The sequence below is a fragment of the Canis lupus genome, chromosome 4 (assembly GCF_048164855.1).
Source record: "Canis lupus baileyi chromosome 4, mCanLup2.hap1, whole genome shotgun sequence".
Taxonomy (NCBI): domain Eukaryota; kingdom Metazoa; phylum Chordata; class Mammalia; order Carnivora; family Canidae; genus Canis; species Canis lupus.
Window position 1 is genome coordinate 61,246,393 of NC_132841.1, and position 20,208 is coordinate 61,266,600.

At 38.5% G+C, this 20,208-nt stretch overlaps 3 protein-coding genes across 3 annotated transcripts in view; 1 reads left to right on the plus strand and 2 right to left on the minus strand.

Annotated features, from left to right (window-relative positions):
* Positions 1–20,208, plus strand: part of LOC140632512 (sperm-associated acrosin inhibitor-like) — a 124,278-nt gene that overhangs the window by 45,014 nt on the left and 59,056 nt on the right. The gene's annotated exons all lie outside the window — the stretch shown is intronic.
* SPINK7 (serine peptidase inhibitor Kazal type 7) lies at positions 7,545–11,955 on the minus strand. Its single transcript, XM_072824610.1, has 4 exons — positions 10,939–11,955; positions 10,002–10,027; positions 9,147–9,271; positions 7,545–7,789 (listed from the first exon to the last, which is right to left on the minus strand). The coding sequence occupies exons 1-4, from the start codon at positions 11,075–11,077 to the stop codon at positions 7,744–7,746; spliced, it is 336 nt and encodes a 111-aa protein (XP_072680711.1). The 5' UTR covers positions 11,078–11,955; the 3' UTR covers positions 7,545–7,743.
* Positions 19,227–20,208, minus strand: part of SPINK13 (serine peptidase inhibitor Kazal type 13) — a 54,265-nt gene continuing 53,283 nt past the window's right edge. The window contains exon 6 of the mRNA XM_072824614.1: positions 19,227–19,362. Within this exon, the coding sequence (XP_072680715.1) occupies positions 19,314–19,362 (49 nt within the window). The 3' untranslated portion in view covers positions 19,227–19,313. The remainder of the gene's footprint in view (positions 19,363–20,208) is intronic.

Here is a 20,208-nt window from a genome sequence, read left to right on the forward strand (position 1 = left end):
AAAAGAAGAAGGAGGAGGAGGAGGGGGAGGAGGTGGAGAGGAGGGGAAGGAAAGGAGAATGCAGCAGCTTAAAATGTCACCATGAATTGAGGGTGTTTTTTTTTCCTAAGGAATTCTGAACTATTTTCAGTGTGTATTGGGAGGTAGGGGAAGTGAGGAGAACTTTATGGTTTATTGGAGAATTTACCTAAGAACTCCCTCTGTGTAGCATATCCTTATCATATTGTCTTGCTATTAACCATTCTTAAGTCACTTCAGCGCTTTTACTTTGCTTCCTTGGAGGAGCAGTTCTATCAACTTACTAGCACCTGCTTTGCATAACAATTAGGAATGAATTTGTTCATTTTAATTTTATATTTTGAAATAATTGTTGCAAGGCTAGAGTTTCTTGGGATACCTGGGTGGCTCAGTGGTTGAGCATCTGCCTTAGGCTCAGGGCATGATTCCAGTCCCAGGATTGAGTCTCACATTGGGCTCCCTGCAGGAACCTGTTTCTCCCTCTGCCTGTGTCTCTGCCTCTCTCTGTGTGTCTCATGAATAAATAAATCTTTTTTTAAAAAAGAACTTCTCGAGTACTCTTCACCTCAAGACTCCATTCAAATTTTGCCATTTGTGTCAATAATGCCTTTATAACAAAATCCAATCCAATGAGATTTAATATTATTATGACAGCAGTAGTCCCTATGAAAGTCTTAGCTGCTGTTTTTGGAAAGATGGATAAATCCATCCTAAAATTCATGTGGAAAAACAAGTTACTCAGAACAGCCAAAACAATCTTGAAAGTGAAGAAAGCTAGAGAACTCACTCTTTTCAAATTTCAAATTTACCACAAAATTATAGTAGTCAAGATAGTGTGTAACAGAATTGAAAATACAAAAAAAAATTTACATTTATGGCACTTGATTTTTGACAAAGGCAAATTGCCAGAACAATTTATTGGTGAAAGAATAGTCTTCAAGAATTGGTGCTGGGACAATTGAGGTTGGACCTTCACCTCATTTTGTGTAAAAAATTGTAGCAGAAATTAGCTCAAAAAAAAAAAAAAAAAGAAATTAGCTCAAAATGAATCAAAGACTTAAATGTAAGAGTTATAACTATAGAAGTCTTAGAAGAAAACATAGGCATAAATCTTTGTGACCTTTGAATGGGCAGTGGCCTCTTAGATATGACACTAAGAATATAATAAGCAAAAGGGAAAATAGATAAATTGAATTTTATCAAAATCCAAATTTTGCATTTAATAGGACAGCCAACAGGATGAGAGAAAATATTTGTAAATCATAGATCTGGTAAAGGACTAGTATATTCAGAATATATAAAGCTAAACAGAATAAATGCAGCTCAACAATAATAAGATAAATAATCTAGTTAAAAAATGAGCAATGGATTTGAATAAACATTTTTCCAAAGAAGATATACAAATGGCCAATAAAGACACTAAAATATGCTCATCATCATTAGTTATCAGTTATTAGAGTTACTTTGGCAAATCAAAGCCAAAATGAGTACCATTTCATATCCATTAGGATTACTAAAAAAGAAAAAAAAAAAAAGACAAGATGTTGTCAAGGATGTGGAGAAATTGGAATCCTCATACATTGCTCATGGGAATAGAAAAATGTCACAGTAGCTGCTTTGAGAACAGTTTAGTAGGTCCTCAAAAAGTTAAATGTAGAGTTACCCTATGGCCTAGCAATTCTATTTCTAGGTAATTTACCCAAGAGCATTGAAGACAAAAAAAAAACAAAACAAAACAAAAAAATGAACAAACAAAAAACTTGTATGTGAATGTTTATGGCAGTTTTATTTATAATGGTCCAAAATTGGAAACAATCCAAGTATCTATTAGTTCATAAATGACTGAACATAGTATAGCCATAGAATGGAATATTATTCAGCTACAAAAAAAGAATGAACTGCTGACACATGCTACAGCATGGATTAACCTTGAAAACATTATGCTAATGGAGGAAGTCAAACACAAAAGGCTTATATTGTATGATTCTATTGTGGGACCCAAGGAATTTAACAAAAATTCCCTACCCTTGGACAAGCAGAGCAGGACTAACTCCATTTTGTCCTACACCCGCAATCTCATGTATAACCCTCCACATGACCTGCTTATTGCTTAAGGCACTCCCCCACCCAAGTCAAGCCGCTGAGCACACCCCTACTGGAAACCAGCTCATAAGAATGTAAACCTCGCCTTTTGCCCGCCAAACCTGCACGCCAATTCTGACCAGAGTGTGATAGGCTAGTTCACACGGTCACTCTAGGGTAAATTGTAATTCAATTGGCCACCTGTGTGTGGACCGACATTACTATGCAACTTTCTGTTTGTGTTACAATCTCATTGGCCACTGGCCCCTATAAAACTGCTATGCAGGGATCTCTGGGTGGCGCAGTGGTTTAGCGCCTGCCTTTGGCCCAGGGCGCGATCCTGGACACCCGGGATCGAATCCCACGTCGGGCTCCCTGCATGGAGCCTGCTTCTCCCTCTTCCTGTGTCTCTGCCTCTCTCTCTCTCTCTCTCTCTCTCTCTCTCTGTGTGACTATCATTAAAAAAAAAAAAATTAAAACTGCTATGCCTCTTAACCTCGGGGTCCAAGTCCCTGCTCCGCTGTGTCGGGTATACTTGGACCCAAGCTTGAGCTTGCTAATAAACCGTCATGTACTTGCATTGGTGCCGGCGCCTTGGTGGTTTCTCGGATTCGCAATCTTGGGCGCAACACTATTTATGTATGATGTCCAGAATATCAAGTTCATAGACAAAAATTAGATTCATGGTTGCCGGGGCTGGAAAGACTAGAATTATACATTTTAAAAACAAGAATTTTTGTAACTAATATAATGCTGCATGTGAATTATACTTCAATTTCAAAAATAAAAAAATAAAAACATTAATTTTATGGTATGTGAACTATTTCTCAACAAACAACAACAACAACAACAATAATTAAAGATCCATTTGGGATCATGCATCATCATGTTCTTTAATCTCTTCCAGTGTAGAATATTTAAAAGATTTGTTCTTGGTTTTGACAAGTTATTTTAGAGAATGTTTCTAAATTTGAGTTTGATGTTTCCTAGTGTCTATATTCAGGTTGTGCTTTTTGCGCAGGGAAATACAGAAGTTACTCTACATTCTTCGCATTGTATACTTTGAGATAGTACCCATGATGTTGATTTGCCCCATCACTAACGATGCTAACTTTGATCACTTGTGCAGGTTAGTATCTGCAAAGTTTCTCCACTCTACAGTTACTCTTTCTCCTTCCAAAATTAGTAAATATTTTGTGATGACATCCCTTGAGATTATTTGAATATCTCATTTTTCATCACAGTTTTACTCACAGTATTGAGGCCGTGTTCAAATGGGGCGAACTGTATATGTAAATTCATGTAACCTTAATGTGTTCATATTGTACATTTGTCTTTTCACTTTTTAGTATCAGTTTCTAAGAAACTGAAATGTTCCCATTCCTCAAACCAAGACCAAACCCCACAACATTTACTAATCATGGGCCTTTACTTCAGCATGCCAAACATATTTCCAAGGATGTGATATATGTGTTCAGACCTGGGTAAATGTTGGAAAAGGATGCACATACAGATCATAATCAACCATTTCATTTCCATAGGATTTTACAGTTTACAAAGCATGTTCGCATGCATGTCATCTGACTCTCATAATATACAGGTTAAATTAGAGTTTATTATTCTCTTAATTTTGTTGGTAAGGAAAGAGATACTGCACACATAAATGACTAATCCACTGCCACACACCTGGTGATATTGGAATTGGCATAAGCATACAAGTCTCCTGTTCCAAGTTTTGTTGTATTCTCCTGAGCTACTTGGTGGAGATTTATAATAATGATGATTATGTCAAAGATATCAGTGATTTAAGTGCTGATGAGTACATAGAGACGTGAATAAAACTGAATAATTTTTTTTTCTCCAGGGCCTAAACTTAGAGAGGTAAAAATTTAAAAATAAATCTACTTTACATTTATATTTATGGGGATTTAACAGCTTCTCTGTGGCAAAGATTTACTTTTCCTGGCAGGGAAAAAGGAAAAGAAAAGAAATTAATGCATATGCCATAGTAAGAAATATATATATATAAATCCCATTGACGTTAAAAGCTTATGATGAAAACCAAAAGTCTTTATTGCCAATATCACTTCAGTGGGAGCTAATTTTAACCATTTTTAAAAAAATTTTAACCATTTCTATTCTAAGGTTGTTACCAGTACAATCCTTAATAGTATACTTATACCTCTGTTTCTTGATATCTTAATACATTTCTTATTTATTGACTGCCATCTATGAAGGAAAATTGTTAATTTACATTACCCTCTCATTTTTAGTTCTTCCCAATTTTTAATGAATATATTGTGACTTTTAAAAATTATGCATATTATCTTTACATAATAATATATACTTTAAATAATATATCTTAGTCATTTTCTATTATTCTTTTCCTTAGGCAGCATCTCACAATCCTACAAGAAACTTACCTGCCTCCATATCCTTCCCTCAGTCAGTTTTTCTCTCTAAAGATTTGTCACTTCTATTTTTATTTTCATGTTTCAGACATTTAAAATATGCACATTCTTCTCTGTATGCCATAATTCACTCTTTTACAGTTCAACCATGGGTTGATTCCAAAATTTGAAGAGCAATAACTATTTTTAAACATCACTTGTAAACATTAAGAGGATTCTGAGATGTATCAGTTGTAGGCCAACTCTTGACTTCCATTTCAGAAATACTGGAAATCTTCTTTTAGGTAGTGAGTTTTGGTAAATATTGGAAGAAAAGGGGCAGTGTCATCAACAGCTAGCATCCGCTTGGATACAATATAGACTGAAGACATAAGACCAGATGTTTCCTCAATGTCTATGCAGTGTAGTATATAGAACTAACACTAGCTAGACCTGGAGCCAGTAGAACCATGCACCATTTATGGTTCTGCAGTTCTGCCCATTGTTTCTTTCTTTTATCTCACCCAAGAAGCTAGGCTGATTATGTCTATGTTATGATGGGTACTGTGCGAGGATGAAATGAGTTAGGGAATATGACAGTCTTTTGTGAACTATAAGTTTTTTACAGATGTTTTATACTGGGTAATTTCAGAGTAGAAGGAGTTTGATTCCCGGGGGTATTGAGATATGATGGATAAGATTCTGTAAATACTGTTTGGACCCTGGATTGAGAGTAGCAGGTCTGAGTTCTTGTCCTCATCTTCTGTATAAGCAGGGAGGCATTTCTAATTTTTGGAGTTCAGAGTCTCCATCCATAAAATGAGGCTGTTGATTGGCTCTCTTTCATCCATGAAGATCAGGAATTCTTATATAGATTTGTATTTTGCCCACATTTTATATAATGTTTCCGTTGGTATCTCTCCCTGACCTTCATGCACAGCTGGCAGAGATTGTTGGAGATATTTCATCTTTACTATATACTAGGGTGAAGATAAGCTCACAGTGTAGGGGTATGCCCATGATATGGTCTTTATCACAATCCAACTACTAGAAGAAAGGGACTTTTGTGTACAAAGGAATGAGCTTCTGAGGATTCAGTTCAGCTGAGATGTGAGTGAGGTCAGAGGAAGAATGAGGAAAACTGAGGTCGCCAAAGGTTTGAAAGCAGCAGAGGAGAAAGGTGTTAGGTAAGTGGAGCAATATGAAAATCAGGCTCATAAGAAGGTATAAACAACTGAAGACATGTAAGAAAGATTAGTGAGGAGCACTGGGAAAATGCAGATGTTTAAGACAGGGCAAACAGTGTCAGGCGCAGGGACAGATCAAGACCAAGAAAAGAGAAGCTGAAGATCTAAGAAGGTAGGAGAAATTGGCATGATGAGAAGAGCACAGCAGACAGAGAAACCTGTGGAGTTGTGTACAACTCAGGCAACGGGATGCTTCACACATATGAGCAGGTACGAGCAGCTCAGGAGAGGATCACATTGGTAGGGGTGGGAGCTTGGAACTGGAAAGTAAGAGCCACTGAAGGTGGCAAGCAACTGAAGAGGGCTAAGCCAGCAAAACCATTTGACCACCTATTCCAGGCCCTTCACTGTCCAGATTACAACTTCTCCCTATCTGCTACTTTTATTTCAGCAGCTCTGTTTGTCTAACATAGTTTTCTATCCTTGTCTTCTGTATAGTTTCCATAGTTGACTTGGCCATGATCTGGTGTGACCTTGACTTTGAACTTGACTTTGAATTTAACTCTGATTCAGACCCATATTTTATCCCAATCATCCTGACCATGTTAGGTGTGTCATGATCATGGGGACAGAGTCTGTATTTATGTGATTATATAACACTATAACAGAAGAATCTAAATGCAGGCATGAACCAACTGTTTATAAGCCTTTTTAGTATTTATTTATTTATTTTTAAAGATTTCATTTATTTATTCATGAGGGACAGAGAGAGAGAGAGAGAGAGAGAGGCAGAGACACAGGCAGAGGGAGAAGCAGGCTCCACGCAGAGAGCCTGATGTGGGACCTGATCCCGGGACTCCAGGATCACGCCCCAAGCCAAAGGCAGGTGCTCAACCGCTGAGCCACCCAGGGATCCCCTATAAGCCTTTTTATACCACTTTTATGGAGTTACCAAAACTATGGATTGCATCTCTCTTCTTTTTTTTTTAAGATTTATTTATTTATTTGATATAAAGAAAAGATGAGAGAGGCCAAGAATAGTTCTGGGGCAAGTGAGGGAAGAAATGAACCTGGGGAGGAGAAAATGAGGACCATGAAAGTACACCAAGGCCCAATCTGAGTCACTAATTTCTTGTGAGCTATGCCTATCACTAAAGACTTCCTCAAAGTGTTGTGGTCACATATGTACCCTCTACAGAAGGAACTCCAAATTCATCAATAAGAATGAGTTATAGATCTCTGTATTTAAAACAAAAAATGTACAATTTGCCAATACTGTCAATGTTGTCTTCATACATAGTGGTGTCTACATTTTATATGTATGGAAGGCAAGCGTTAGAGAAGAAGTCAAGCAATGTAGTAGTCAGTGCCAGAGATGTTCTGTTAAGGTTACAGCAGGTTAGCAAGGTGAGAGACAAGAAAAGTAAATTATGGAATGCTCATGGAATGGGGAGGAGAATCTATTCTCCAGGGCTGACTTATAATGAAGGTGGTGCCCCTCTAAGGAACTTTGGAAAAGAAACTAATATAAAGACCAGCATGGTCCATAGACTAGTTCCCAGTGGCAGGTACTAATTAAGGAAAGTAAAGACTCCAGGAGAGGGTAAGGCATTCACTGGTGTGTGTGTGTGTGCGCACACACATGTGTGTGTGTGTGTTTACATATGTGTGTTTGTGTGTGTGTGTCCCTGTGTCTCTTGGAAGTCACTTGGCAGTCTTCATACAAAATTTTCTCCTAAAGAAGATTTATATGGTCCTCAGTTTTATTTTTAAACTGAGATATTACATCCTAATCTAAGAAACAAATACAAGTAGAAGTAAAGATAAATTCTCCAGGGAGGTTTTTTTTTTTTTTTATTGAAGTACAAAAAGAACCCAGGAAGTCAATAAGGCATGAGTTTGAGGAAGACCATGTCAACTTTCTTGACTCAACAAAGATGCCTCTGGATCTGTCTCCACTCCTACCCCAGAGCACTGGCCAGGATGAGGGAAAAGGCAATCAGAGCCCAGGGATGATGAAGATGACAGTGAAGATTATCACTGCAGTACCCATGTCTGTGGAGAAGTTAACAGCTTCCTTCATGAAGAAACTGGACTTTTCCATTACTTTTCCTATAAGAAAACACATACCAAGATTCATTAAACAAGAGGAAATGTTATATAATCTCAAAGCCAAAAGGAACTACCATGAAACAGAACTTAATGTTATAGATAAAGAAACTGAATCCCTGGAAAGGAATATCCCTGCTACAGGCAGTTTCTGACAGAGATAGAAGCAGAGTGTCCCTAGTCCAGTGATACTTCCACCCTACCTACTGCCTCCACTGATGTCAGAACCTGGGACCATCAACCAATATCTTATAGTAACAAAGGAGGAAGACTTCTGACAAGGGAAGCTAACGTGGCCTTTCCTGGCCAGCAAGGCCTGTGATGAAGCTGGATCTTGCATTAGTGAGAACTGCCACCACATGTCCCCTGCAGTGTCCTTGAACACAAGCTAGCTTCTAGGCTGAGGACCAATGTGTGTGCCTGTTAGAGAATCTTCCCTTCTGTGAATTTTTCCTATTCCTGAATAGAAATAAAGATGCAGACATATCCTCCTGAGCTTAGGGCGTAAACTGATATTCTAACTTGTTTAGATAATCACAGAGATGAAAAATACAGGATTGGAGATGGGTAGCCAAAATCCAGTGGTCTAAAGGAGACTTAACAAAGAACAAAGTGGACTTGGTGTAGGGTAATAAATGCTAAGGTACTTGTTCTTCATTAAAGAAGTGACAGCTACCTAGTTATAGTGCCTTCAAAAATACTGCACAGGCCAAACAAAAATACCTAAGCAAAACATGCTCACGGGACCCAGGTCCAAGCACTAACAGCTGCAAACCCCTTTTTTATATAAGAGAAAATTTTTTTGTAGTAGTCTTCTTCCCTCCTTCTGCCATTAGGCTACAGTTATTTAGAGCCAGTAGGAATGTGAGAAGGATAAAGTCTCTATAGCCACAGTTTGTCTAAAAATCAAGCAGTATGTCTGCAAGTCTCTTAGAAATCATCTAGGACAGTGGTTTGCAGTGATTATTTAGTATGGGGTTCAAGATCTTTTCTTCTAACAAGATACTGTTCCACTACCTAAAATAGCCAAAAGCTGAAGGGGGTTGGAGATCACCCTCAAATGATCTCCTTCACCCCTTTGGTGACTCCTGACCTGCCTCTCTTGAACTTCTGGGCTCCTGGTCTTACTGAATTCCCTCAATTGAGATAGAAATTGGCAGTTGGGTGATGGATGGAACTAGTTAAAGCTGGTAGAGCAGGAAAACCTAGCCTGACTGTGAGACAGTTTTCTCTCTCTACCAGCTGCTTCTGGGTGGGAATAAGCACAGCTCATGGAAAGTGAAATGGGCTCATAGAAAGAAGAGAGTTTTGCAGTGGAGGACACTGGCCGCAACTTATTTATTTTCTATGAGGTACTCACAAGTTCTCAATGCACAGGTGACATTCATTCCCATAGGTAATGTAGTCAGAACCACAAACAGGCAGGTATGTGATGGGGCAGGGGATGGCCACCACTGGGTACTTCTTGTAAATACTGCAGTCCACCTGCAACAGGCACAAGAGAATGTCCTAGGGTCTCCTGGCCCCCAAGATAGGCTACACTGGTCTCTGTTGGGCAGGAAGCAAAATACCATCCTAGGAGTCCCAGATCAGATATTCTGAGGCTGCTGTGCCTATTTCTACTACTACTAATATTATTGCCATGCTAAATACTAGTACTGCTGTCCACACTTCTGTTACTACTAGCACATTCTATTAATTCCTGAGCGTTTCCATGCTAGGCATTAAGCTTAAATTATATGTGAATTTTCTTTGTTTAACCTTCATAACAATGGAATAGGATAGGTCCTACTATTACGCCTACTTATAGATGGTGGGAATTAAGGCTTTAAAACAGAGAACATGCATAATGTAAAAGCTAGTCAGTGATGGGTCTGGGATTGGAATCTAGAGCCTGTGCAATTAACCAAGGTAACTCTGTTCTGCCTCTCATGTTGTCCTTTCCATGAAGACTTTGCCAACCTCTCAGCTGGAAGTCATCTCTCTCTCCTTTAACTTGGGATTTTTTTTTTAACTCTATGATTACTTATATGTATGTCATGTTCCTTCAGCTGCCTTCTGGAAAGCAGAGGAGAATTTTTAATCTGTGTCTGTCTCCCTCTTAACCCCCTCCCCAAACACACTGAATTAATTCTGCATGTAAATTTCAAAAGCATTTGTTGACTAAATGCCAGTCAATAGGAATTGAAATTAAAATGTAATTCAATATACTCACTGTGGTTAAAGGCAGACTAGCAGCTTCTGAAAGAGAGTTATGGATAGAAATATTAAAAATAAAGCAAGGTCTCAAAGTCTCATTGGTTAAATAAATTTGGGCCTATAGATTAAGACTCTGTATTTGCTCTGGTGATGAATCTTAGCACACACTCTGTTCTTATATAAAACTCTGTTTGATGAAGAAGCCAAATGGCCAGTAATGTAAGCCTTTTATTTAGGCAGGAGAATTAACTACAGTTTCCTCCCTTTATTGACTATGGGACATTTTCTGGAGCTTGTGTCTTTGATAATGATTCAGAGTCAGATAGCAATAAAAAGTATTGCAGTCACCCCTCCTAAGAGCCTGAAGTGCCGCCATCTTTGATATTTCCCCCTCTGAATTGATGTAAAAAATGTAACGCAATGTTAAGGTGTTACAATATTAATTTATTGAAACCATTTTCACCATATAAAGACTTATAAAAGTCTAATTGTTGACTCCTGGGCTTTGGAGATTTGTGTTTCATTTTGATTCTCCTGAATTGATTTGGAGAGACATCCACGGTTTTCTGTGTCATTGCACTGAGGGATAGTATCTAATAACACCAGCTGCTTCCAGTGTCCTTATGAAATGGTAGACTTATGAAGACATCAGTTCTTTTATTTTCCTATGGCTCCATGGATGAAAATAAAAATCCTTGAAAGGGAAGACACTGGATCCAAACTCCCAAACACCTGTTGGCACATAAGAATCTCCCTTCCCTTTCAGAAAAAAAAAAAAAAAAAAAAAAAAAAAAAAAAAAAAAGAATTTCCCATCCCAGGCCAGGACTGTTTGTATTATAAGCCAGTACACTTTAAATCCACATGATCAGACATTTCCCTCCAATGCTTAGAAAGGGTTATTTGGGAAGACAAGTTCAATGGCCACACAGGGCACTCTCTGCCTTTAACTCACCTGAGCTGCTGAAGAAATGAGTTGCTGCGCAGAGCAGAAGAAGCCCCCCAGTGACCTTCATGGTGGAGATGGCTATGATACAGAGGCTCTCAGGGCTGTCACACCAGCTTTGTGAACCATATCCTAGGAAAGGGGTCATGTTTATATGCCACTGCTTGGTTTCTCCACCTTTCCTGTGAGGTCACCCAGAGTCAGTGTTGGCTCTGAAAAGCTCTCAAAACACAATGTCACACCCTGGGTGGTGTTGAGGTTCTTGTCACTTAATTGCTACTTATTATCTGAACGACAAATTGATTATTTGAGGTGAGAAGTATTTTTCTGCCTGCACCAGAGGGGGGGACTGTTATTTAGAATTCTCAACTTCATATAGTGGAAGAAATTAAGTATAGGCTGCTTGGTCTAGTTATGAAATAAGTAAAAACATCAAACATTTTTCACCAAATAAAGAATATTAGACTCAGATTAGACAGATCACACTTAGGTTTATATTCTGCCTCCAGGGGAAATACTGTTTATTTTTGAAGCAATGAACTATGAAGCAAGCTGAGACCTGGTAGGAGGAACAGTGACCTCAGCGCTGATGAGGCTTAGAGGAGGACATTGACATTTTGTGGCCGTGTGACCTTGGGTAAGTCAACTATGTGCCATGAGCCTGTATCAGTCAGAAAGACCTGATTATTCTCTGCTAACATACAACCTCAGAATTTCTGTATCTTAATATATGTTTACCTTGTACTCAAGCTATCCACAGACAGTTGTCAGCAGATGGTGTCATATTGCCTTCAATGGATCCCAAGTGAGTCGAGTAGTTTTGTATGTCATTCATTGTCAAGGTGAAGTGAAGATGTGTTCTTGAGGATTTCCATTTTCAGCAATTATTTATTCCCCTCAGAAGTGACACTACAGGGGCACCTGGGTAGCTCAGTGGTTGAGCATCTGCCTTTGGCTCAGGTCATGATCCCAGGGTCCTGGGATCGAGTCCTGCATCAGGCTTCTCACGGGGAGCCTGCTTCTCCCTCTGCCTATGTCTCTGCTTCTCTCTGTGTATCTCTCATGAATACATAAATAAAATCTTTAGAAAAAAAAAGAAGTGACACTGCTGTCACTTTCCCTCACCAGCAAGTGACCTGGCTCAATCATCGAGGTTACAGTGTGATCTTATTTTATCCCTTGAAGATGAGAAGGGAGAGAACTGGAAAACAGTTGGCAAACAATACAAAGACCACCCTAGAGCCTTGGTTTCATGCCCTATCAAGTGAGGCCTGCTGATAACCCCAATAGAATTTACTGAACTGGAGTCATGTACATGAAAATCTGTTCTAAAAAATGCGGTGCATGTAATTGTTATTATAATTATTATTAATGATCAGTCATAGGTCTCTGCTATGGGTTGCTGACATGAGATTGTAAATTGGATTGTCCAAATACAATTGTCTAAATAGCTGTGTTTTCCCTGTTGGGCTTGAGAGCATATGTATAAAAACCTGTAGGAGGGTGGTAGACTCTGTTCGACCAGTCTTTTGCTTGATGGGTTTATTTCAGTGCATTCTGAAACACAACATCTGCAAAGATAATAAGCTAGTAATAAATGACATTGCATGGCTCCCTAAAATTTTGACTTTTACATCTGTTTGGAAAGGAATATAATGTAGTAGTTAATATGGGTAATTAGTCCAGAAGGTCTTTTTAGGAGTCTTGCTTTTACTAATTGTTAACTGTGAGACTTTAAATATACAGATTAAGCTCTGGATGTTTTAATTTCCTCATCTGTAAAATAGAAATAATATTCACCTCCCAGAATGACTTTGAGTATTGAATGAGGTTATATATATTTTTTCTTGTGTGTGTATGTGTGTGTGTATCAGAGTGCCAAGATCATAATTAGAGTTTCATGTATGGTAGCTAGAATATGGAATGTGATCTTCAGGACAACTCATTGAGGAAGGAATTTTATTACCCTAATTTTACCAGTGAGTAAGTTGAGACTCAGAGGATTTAAGTAATCTTCACAAGATCATGATACTAATTAATAGGGGAGACTATGTGGAGTTTGGTTGTGGAAAAGAAGAGAAGTGAATGCCATAATAAAGACACTTCATTATAAGTTTTATTGTTTGCTATGATAGTTTGAAGACAATTAATTCTGAGAAAAAGCCATTATGTTTCAAGAAGAGGTGTCTTTGTTGCAGTTAGAAAATGTATTTAGCAAAGAGGAATGGGAATGGGTTCAAAGGGAGATTAGGATGAGGTAGAGAATAGCATTATAATTTTTTCAGACATTTGACAGTCAAAGAGAGGAGGGAAATGAAAGAAGCTAAGGCTTTAGCAAGGTCTAGGATAGGCTGAAACTGTCTTACAACAAAACAGAACTAGAAAGAATTTGACATACATGGTGGAGGATGGCTAATTACAGTCAGTATAGAAAACTGTAACTGGAAAAAAACTGTAAATTGTTCTGAAGATCACATTCCATATTCTAGCTACCATGTATGAAGCTCTAATTATGATCTTGGCACTCTGATACACACACACACACACACACACACACACACACATGAGATTATATATACATATATATATATACATATATACTCTCATTCAATACCCAAAGCCACTCCGGCAGGTAAATATTATTTCTGTTACAGATGAGGAAATTAAAACATCCAGAGCTTAACATGTATACTTAAAGTTGCACAATCACCATTGTAAGGTTGGACCTGGCTGTTAAGTTTTCGGGTTGCCTTTTACAGTAGAAAGATTGGGTTGGTCTGGAAGCTGGAGAAGAATAGAGAGGTTTGGTATAGATATCAATGGGAGAATGTCAAATAGTTAACAATGGATATAAAAATTAATGGCCACTAGCCCAAATTAGTATTAGATTTTTGCAGGCTCAATCAGTACCATGCTGAATATTTCTCCTAAAATATATTATGACATTGAGTAAGAAATGAAAAAAAAGAGTGACTTTCTGGATAGGAAGTGTGTTCATCAGAGACTGGAGGCGAACCATAAAGATGGCTGTAGGCTCAGAAAAGAGTCAAGTGTTCAAGAACATACTTGTAGTCTACTCAAGGTGTGAGTAGTTAAAGGTTTAGAGGTCAAAGTTCAGGATACGTGTGAACTTGGTAGTAGTATTAGGTGTGGGGAATATGAACAATTGTTTATGAAGGCTATGGCTAGTAAGCAAAATGTCAGATTAATTTCTCAGGGGTGGGGCTGAGATAATAATCTCAGGGTGTATCTAAATATAAAGCAGATAAAAGATTGGTGGAAATAAAGTTCTTTGGATTTAAAAAGGTGAGGAAAATTGAGGTCAAATGATCAGGTGTGGGTTGCTTTGTTGGGGAGAAGAAATGTTTACGTGGAGAAGAAATGTTTAGGTTGCACAATGATCCATGAATTATAGAGGGAGGATCCTTTGGAGTTGAAAGGTGAAGCTAGAGAAGACAAAAAGACATCCGTTTCAGGCGGGGGATGTGTCTTTATTCTTCCTAACCTTCTTGCAAGGGAGGAGGGGATGCTTGAGGCCTTGTCAAACTATGACCATGGCTCCATTCTAGGGAAGGCAGAAGAGAACTAACTTGGGAAAACATAAAAATCAAAGGAGAGAAAAATTTGAGAGTATTAAGGATTCAAGGTGCCACAGGGAAGAGCATCAGCCCATCCCCAAGCCTCTGGATTCCTTCACTTTGGGCACCCATCACACTCTCTCTATTCAACATCCTCAAGGTCTTCTCGTGATAATATAAAAATCGATGGTCTGGATTTGGGTGGACTAGCTCTTGCCTTTTGTTTGTCCTCCTCTCCCTTCCCTGTCTGACTCTTTCACATCCTCTTTTTCTTTTTCTTTTTCTTTTTCTTTTTTTTCTTTCTTCTTTCTTCTTCTTCTTCTTCTTTTCCTTCTCCCTCACCTCTTCCTCCTCCTTCTTTTCCTCCTCTTCCTTCATCCTTCTCTTTCTCCTCTTCCTCCTCCTCCTTCTTGTTCAATGTAGACCTCACTGATGTTCATGCCCTTATGTGCACTGGGGCACAATGGCCTAGAGATCTGGATATTTGCATCTTGATTTTGTGTCTGGCAGAACCTTGTTCCTTGCTTTTTGTGGGAACAAGGAGTTAGCACATCCAGGAATCTGATGCTTTCGTTTTATTTAATTTTCTTTGAATTATTGGGGCGAAATAGTTTCAATTGTGGGACAAAATGACGTAAATTAATGGTAACTCTTTTTCCTGTTGGTTCATTTTTCTATGTGATCTCACACAACAGCCTCCAGCTCCTATTGGTAAAATCATGTCTATTGCGCTCTGCGCTGAGGGGAACACTATTTCTTTTGGGAGGATCTACAATGCACTTTATTTTATTAAAGGCTCTATTAAATTTTCTGCAGTACTTTAACTCAATTTTCTCCAAACTTAATTTGCCATAGTTTACTTATTATTTTACAAACATTAAACAACATCTAAAGATTTGTTAGTGTTTTCTTCCACACTGAGAACTAAGGATTTACTCCAATTTTCTGTAAGGTTATGATGTCCAATATAAAGATTTGTTACCAAGAAAGATCACTGAAGTTTGGTCCGTTTGGCTTTCTCAGCAGTTCTTCATCATATATTGAACAGAACACCATTTCTGTATGGCTCTTTATGGCTTTCTAGTTATCCAGAGCAGAGCCCAATAAAATGAGACTGCTCTCTTTCCAAGTCTATACCTTCAGATATGTAAAGGCAGCTCTGGAAGGTCTTGTCAAAGTCCTTTTTCTCCAGATGTTACAGACCAGCTTCTTTAATATTTCCTTTACAGTATATATAATCCCTTAGGCTCTCTAGATCCTGACATATTAACACAACATTACTTAATAACAGTGAGACACAAGTCATAATCAACTTCACCATTTCCCTTTGCTATTCTGGTCAGTGTCATCCTCACTGGAGTTACAGAGAGAAATAAGGTAGACAAAATCTCTACTCAGAACTTCCTTTCTAGTAGAGTAAAAAAAAAAAGGAAAAATAACAAAAAATATAGTAAGATGATTTCATATTTTGATAAATATTTAAAAGAAAATGTATCATAGTATTAGAATAGATAATAATATGGAAATAAGGAAAAATTACATTGCATGATTAGAGAAGGCTTCTCAGAGCCTGAATGATGAGGACAGACAGCTGAATGATGACAAGGAGCCATTCTAGAAGAGCCAGGGAATCAATGGTGCAGAGAGAAGAGCTAATGTGATGGCTGGCCAAAGGCATATCCAGCCTATTGAGGGATTCCACTTTTTCCAATTCCGGGATTATATAAAATGGCTGCTTTTTCCTTAAAGGAGTCAACTTGTAAATCAGTCAGGCTCCAGCACATGTCCTCTCTGATTAGACTACATGTTTTGCAATGAATTCTATGTAAGATTGGATTACAAAATTATTTCATCTATTTTTTTTCTTAGTTGGATGGTCTTTATTCCATGTGTCTCTCTTTTCTTATTATTTCCTATTATAAACTTTCCTTCTGGTGACTTCAAGTAGAGTATGTGTCTAGGAGTTTATGGTCTCAAACATCGATTTAGTGTCTACTTACTAAACTTCTATGTGCCTCATTTGTTATTATATGACCTTGTTTTACTCATTTTCATCACAGCATTTATTGTTACCTCTTATTGCCTGTTCTTTTATTTGCACATTATTCATCTCTTACCACTGGGATGCAGGTTCCATAAGAACAGGATCTTGCCTGCCTTGTTTGTTTGCTTCTACTAGCACCTCAGTACATTGCAGAGTAAGAACTACTCCACAAATAATTGCCAAATGAATGAATAGTTTTAAGATTCCACATTGTTAGTCACAAGGTAGAGTTACAACAGAATTCATCCAGCATTGAGAAGAAATCATCTGGTTTATATCAGGGAATTTAAAAAGAAAGTGTACCTCATTGGAATTTAAACATCATAATTTTAGATTGAATTTAACTTCAATTAGAAGAGGAAACTGTGAAATATTGAGCACAATCTTATCCACTTTATTTCCCACATGACTCAATGTCCTTTAGTTGAAATCACTGTTGTCTGAGTGAACGAGGGCCCCTTTGCAGAGCCCCCTTCAGTGGAGAAGGCCATAGATTTCGTCTACCTGTTAGAGCTGAAAGAGAGCCTCTGCCTACTTCCTGGCTGCTACCACCACTGCATCGATGCAAGGAATCTACCAGTCCTAGTAGTGCCCATATATTTATTAAAAAGATTCATCAGGGGATCCCTGCGTGGCTCAGTGGTTCAGCGCCTGCTTCGGCCCAGGGCGTGATCCTGGAGCCCCAGGATCGAGTCCCACGTCAGACTCCCTGCATGGAGCCTGCTTCTCCCTCTGCCTGTGTCTCTACCTCTCTCTTTCTCTCTGTGTCTCTCATGAATAAATAAATAAAATATTAAAAAAAAGATTAATCAGCTAAGCAAATATTTCTATGAATTAAGGTTATATCTACACACTTTACAATGCATACTACCTAAATGTAGCTTGTCCAGGTCAGATGGGCAGGCTAGAAAGAAATACATAACTATGTCCACATCTTGCTTCTCTTATCAAATTTATCTCACGTTGACTCCCCTGCCTAGAGGGTAATTCATTTCCATTCCTTAATTTTTATTTTGGTGGAGTTACTGTTCTACTGTTCCATTTCTTTGTTCTGCCTTCTATTATTTTTGAAAATAGAGATGGGAAGATGAAATAAAATAATGTTGGGAAGCCTGGGTGGCTCAGCGGTTGAGCATCTGCCTTTGGCTTAGGATGTGATCTCGGAGTCCAGGGATCAAGTCCCGCATGGGGCTCCCTACATGGAGCCTGCTTCTCCTCTGCCTCTCTCTGTTTTCTCTCATGAATAAATAAATAAAACATTTGAAAAAATAAAATAATGTTAAATTACACAAGATGTTCAAAATTAGCAAGCAGATCTATATTTTAGGAGACTCTTTGAGATAATGGTCAGACCTGAAACTATTTCCCCAGCTCCAAAGAGATCCACTCTGATGGATCTTACTGACCAAGGGCCTTGGGGAAGGAAGGAGGATGATGTATGAGGACAAAGGCCCCATTGCCTGCAGAACTGAGCTGTGTGTTAGCTGGAAAGGAGATGGAGAAAGCAGAGCTGTGGGAATCCTTCCGGTTAAAGAACTGGTCAGATTAAGATAGAAGAGTGCGGCTGACATCTAGTGGCAACAATGGTACAGAGCCCACCGAAGCCTTTCATTTCCCCAGCCTCAGATATATAATAGCTTCATCTCCCTGAATTAGCCAAGATCTTTCAGTTAAAAGTGACAGCTTATAAGACAAATTAAACAAAAAAGAAAAGCAGATTTATTGACTGATATAGTAGAAACAATGGAATGGAATATGGATTAAAAATGCTAAAATTAGGGTGTCAAATAGTATCTACTCTTCCTCTCAAAAACATACTCCCCACCCCCCCCGAAGTTCTTGGTGCCCTTTCTCCCTCCTTCTATTAGCATATGAACATTTTCCATTTCTTTTATTTATTTTTTTATTATTTATGATAGTCACAGAGAGAGAGAGAGAGAGAGAGAGAGAGAGAGAGAGGCAGAGACACAGGCAGAGGGAGAAGCAGGCTCCATGCACCGGGAGTCCGACGTGGGATTCGATCCCGGGTCTCCAGGATCGCGCCCTGGGCCAAAGGCAGGCGCCAAACCGCTGCGCCACCCAAGGATCCCTCCTTTTCTTTTAAAAGATTTTATTTATTTATTCATGAGACACACACACACACACACACACACACACACACACACACACAGAGGCAGACACACAAGCAGAGGGAGAAGCAGGCTCCATGCAGGGACCCCCAACGTGGGACTCCATCCCGGGTCTCCAGGATCACGTCCTGGACAGAAGGCAGGTGCTCAACCACTGAGCCACCAGGCGTCCCCATTTGTTTTCCTTTAATGAAGGTGAACTTCATTTATGAGTATGAGGCAAAAATTCTCAAAAAGCTCTTTGTATGTGCCTGTGAGATGTTTTCTCTTATGCTCATGTCTTCGGGTGAGACTAGTGGGGCAGGGTCGGATCTCACAGTGCAGGGAGCCTGCACTTTGGGGTAAGTTTAATTTGGGGAGTGTAATACCATTTGATGACAGATGTTAGACGCAAACAAAATGAAAGCTTAACTTAAACACCACTACACAGGAGTAAATACCACTTCTTTCATTATTATGTTTATTTGTAATAAATATGTCAGTTGATTCTCCATTTGTTTTCAGGTTTTTTTTTTTCCAAATTTGGGTGTAACATAGATGTGTTATTTATCATACGCCCTCAAATTCCAAAGAAATAATTTTCAGCATTATGTAGTGAAAATGAATAAACAAGTGTAGTACTCTGTTAACTCATTATCCACATTTTCCATATTTATAAAATTTAATATGAAGACCAAATTCCCTAAAGAGAAGAGATTTTAAAAAAAAAGGAGATTAGTATCAGAAGGAAAGTGGGTACTGCTTCACATTCTCTCATCTTCCAAATGTAGTCCCGAGAAAGGGAGCTGCTTTACGATTCCCTTTATACCCATGTCTTTTCCTGCCTATCATCCCACATTTCTCCTCTATATCTTAATTATTCAAAAAGGTGTTCTGTGAAGTCTTTCAAAAGAGACTCTTCCATTCCCTAACTCATTCCCATTTTGATACCTTTCAATTCAAAGTAGCAATGCCAGGTTGTTTTTTTTTTTTTTTTTTTTTTTTGCCAGGTTGTTTTTTGGTTTTTGTTTTTTGTTTTTACCAAGAAGTGAAAGACAACCATAACAAGACTGCAAAGCATAATTATTCACAGTCTGTCCACATTTTCACCAGGTTTGCACTGCTCATAGACTACAGTCTATTCTCCTTATCCTGGTTTGTATCTTTCCCAGAAGGCTAGCCTCTGTCTAACTCTCCACCCTATGTATTACTGTGCCCTAAATACATAACATTCATTTCAAACAGTTTTTTCTTTATTATTTCCTTAAAGATACTGCATATTTTCTCAATTGTAAATGTTTTCCCAGCAGAAAGCCCTGTATAAATTGCCCATTCTATTTTTTCTTGCATTTTTTAAAAAGAATCCTTTAAACTTAGTTTCTTTCAAAAGACTCCCCACCCTGACCCCCATCTCAGGCTGACCTTTATTATTTTTTTTAAAGATTTTATTTATTTGCTCATGAGAAACAGAGAAACAGAGAGGCAGAGACACAAGCCAAGGGAGAAGCAGGCTCCATGCAAGGAGCCTGACATGGGACTCGATCCTGGG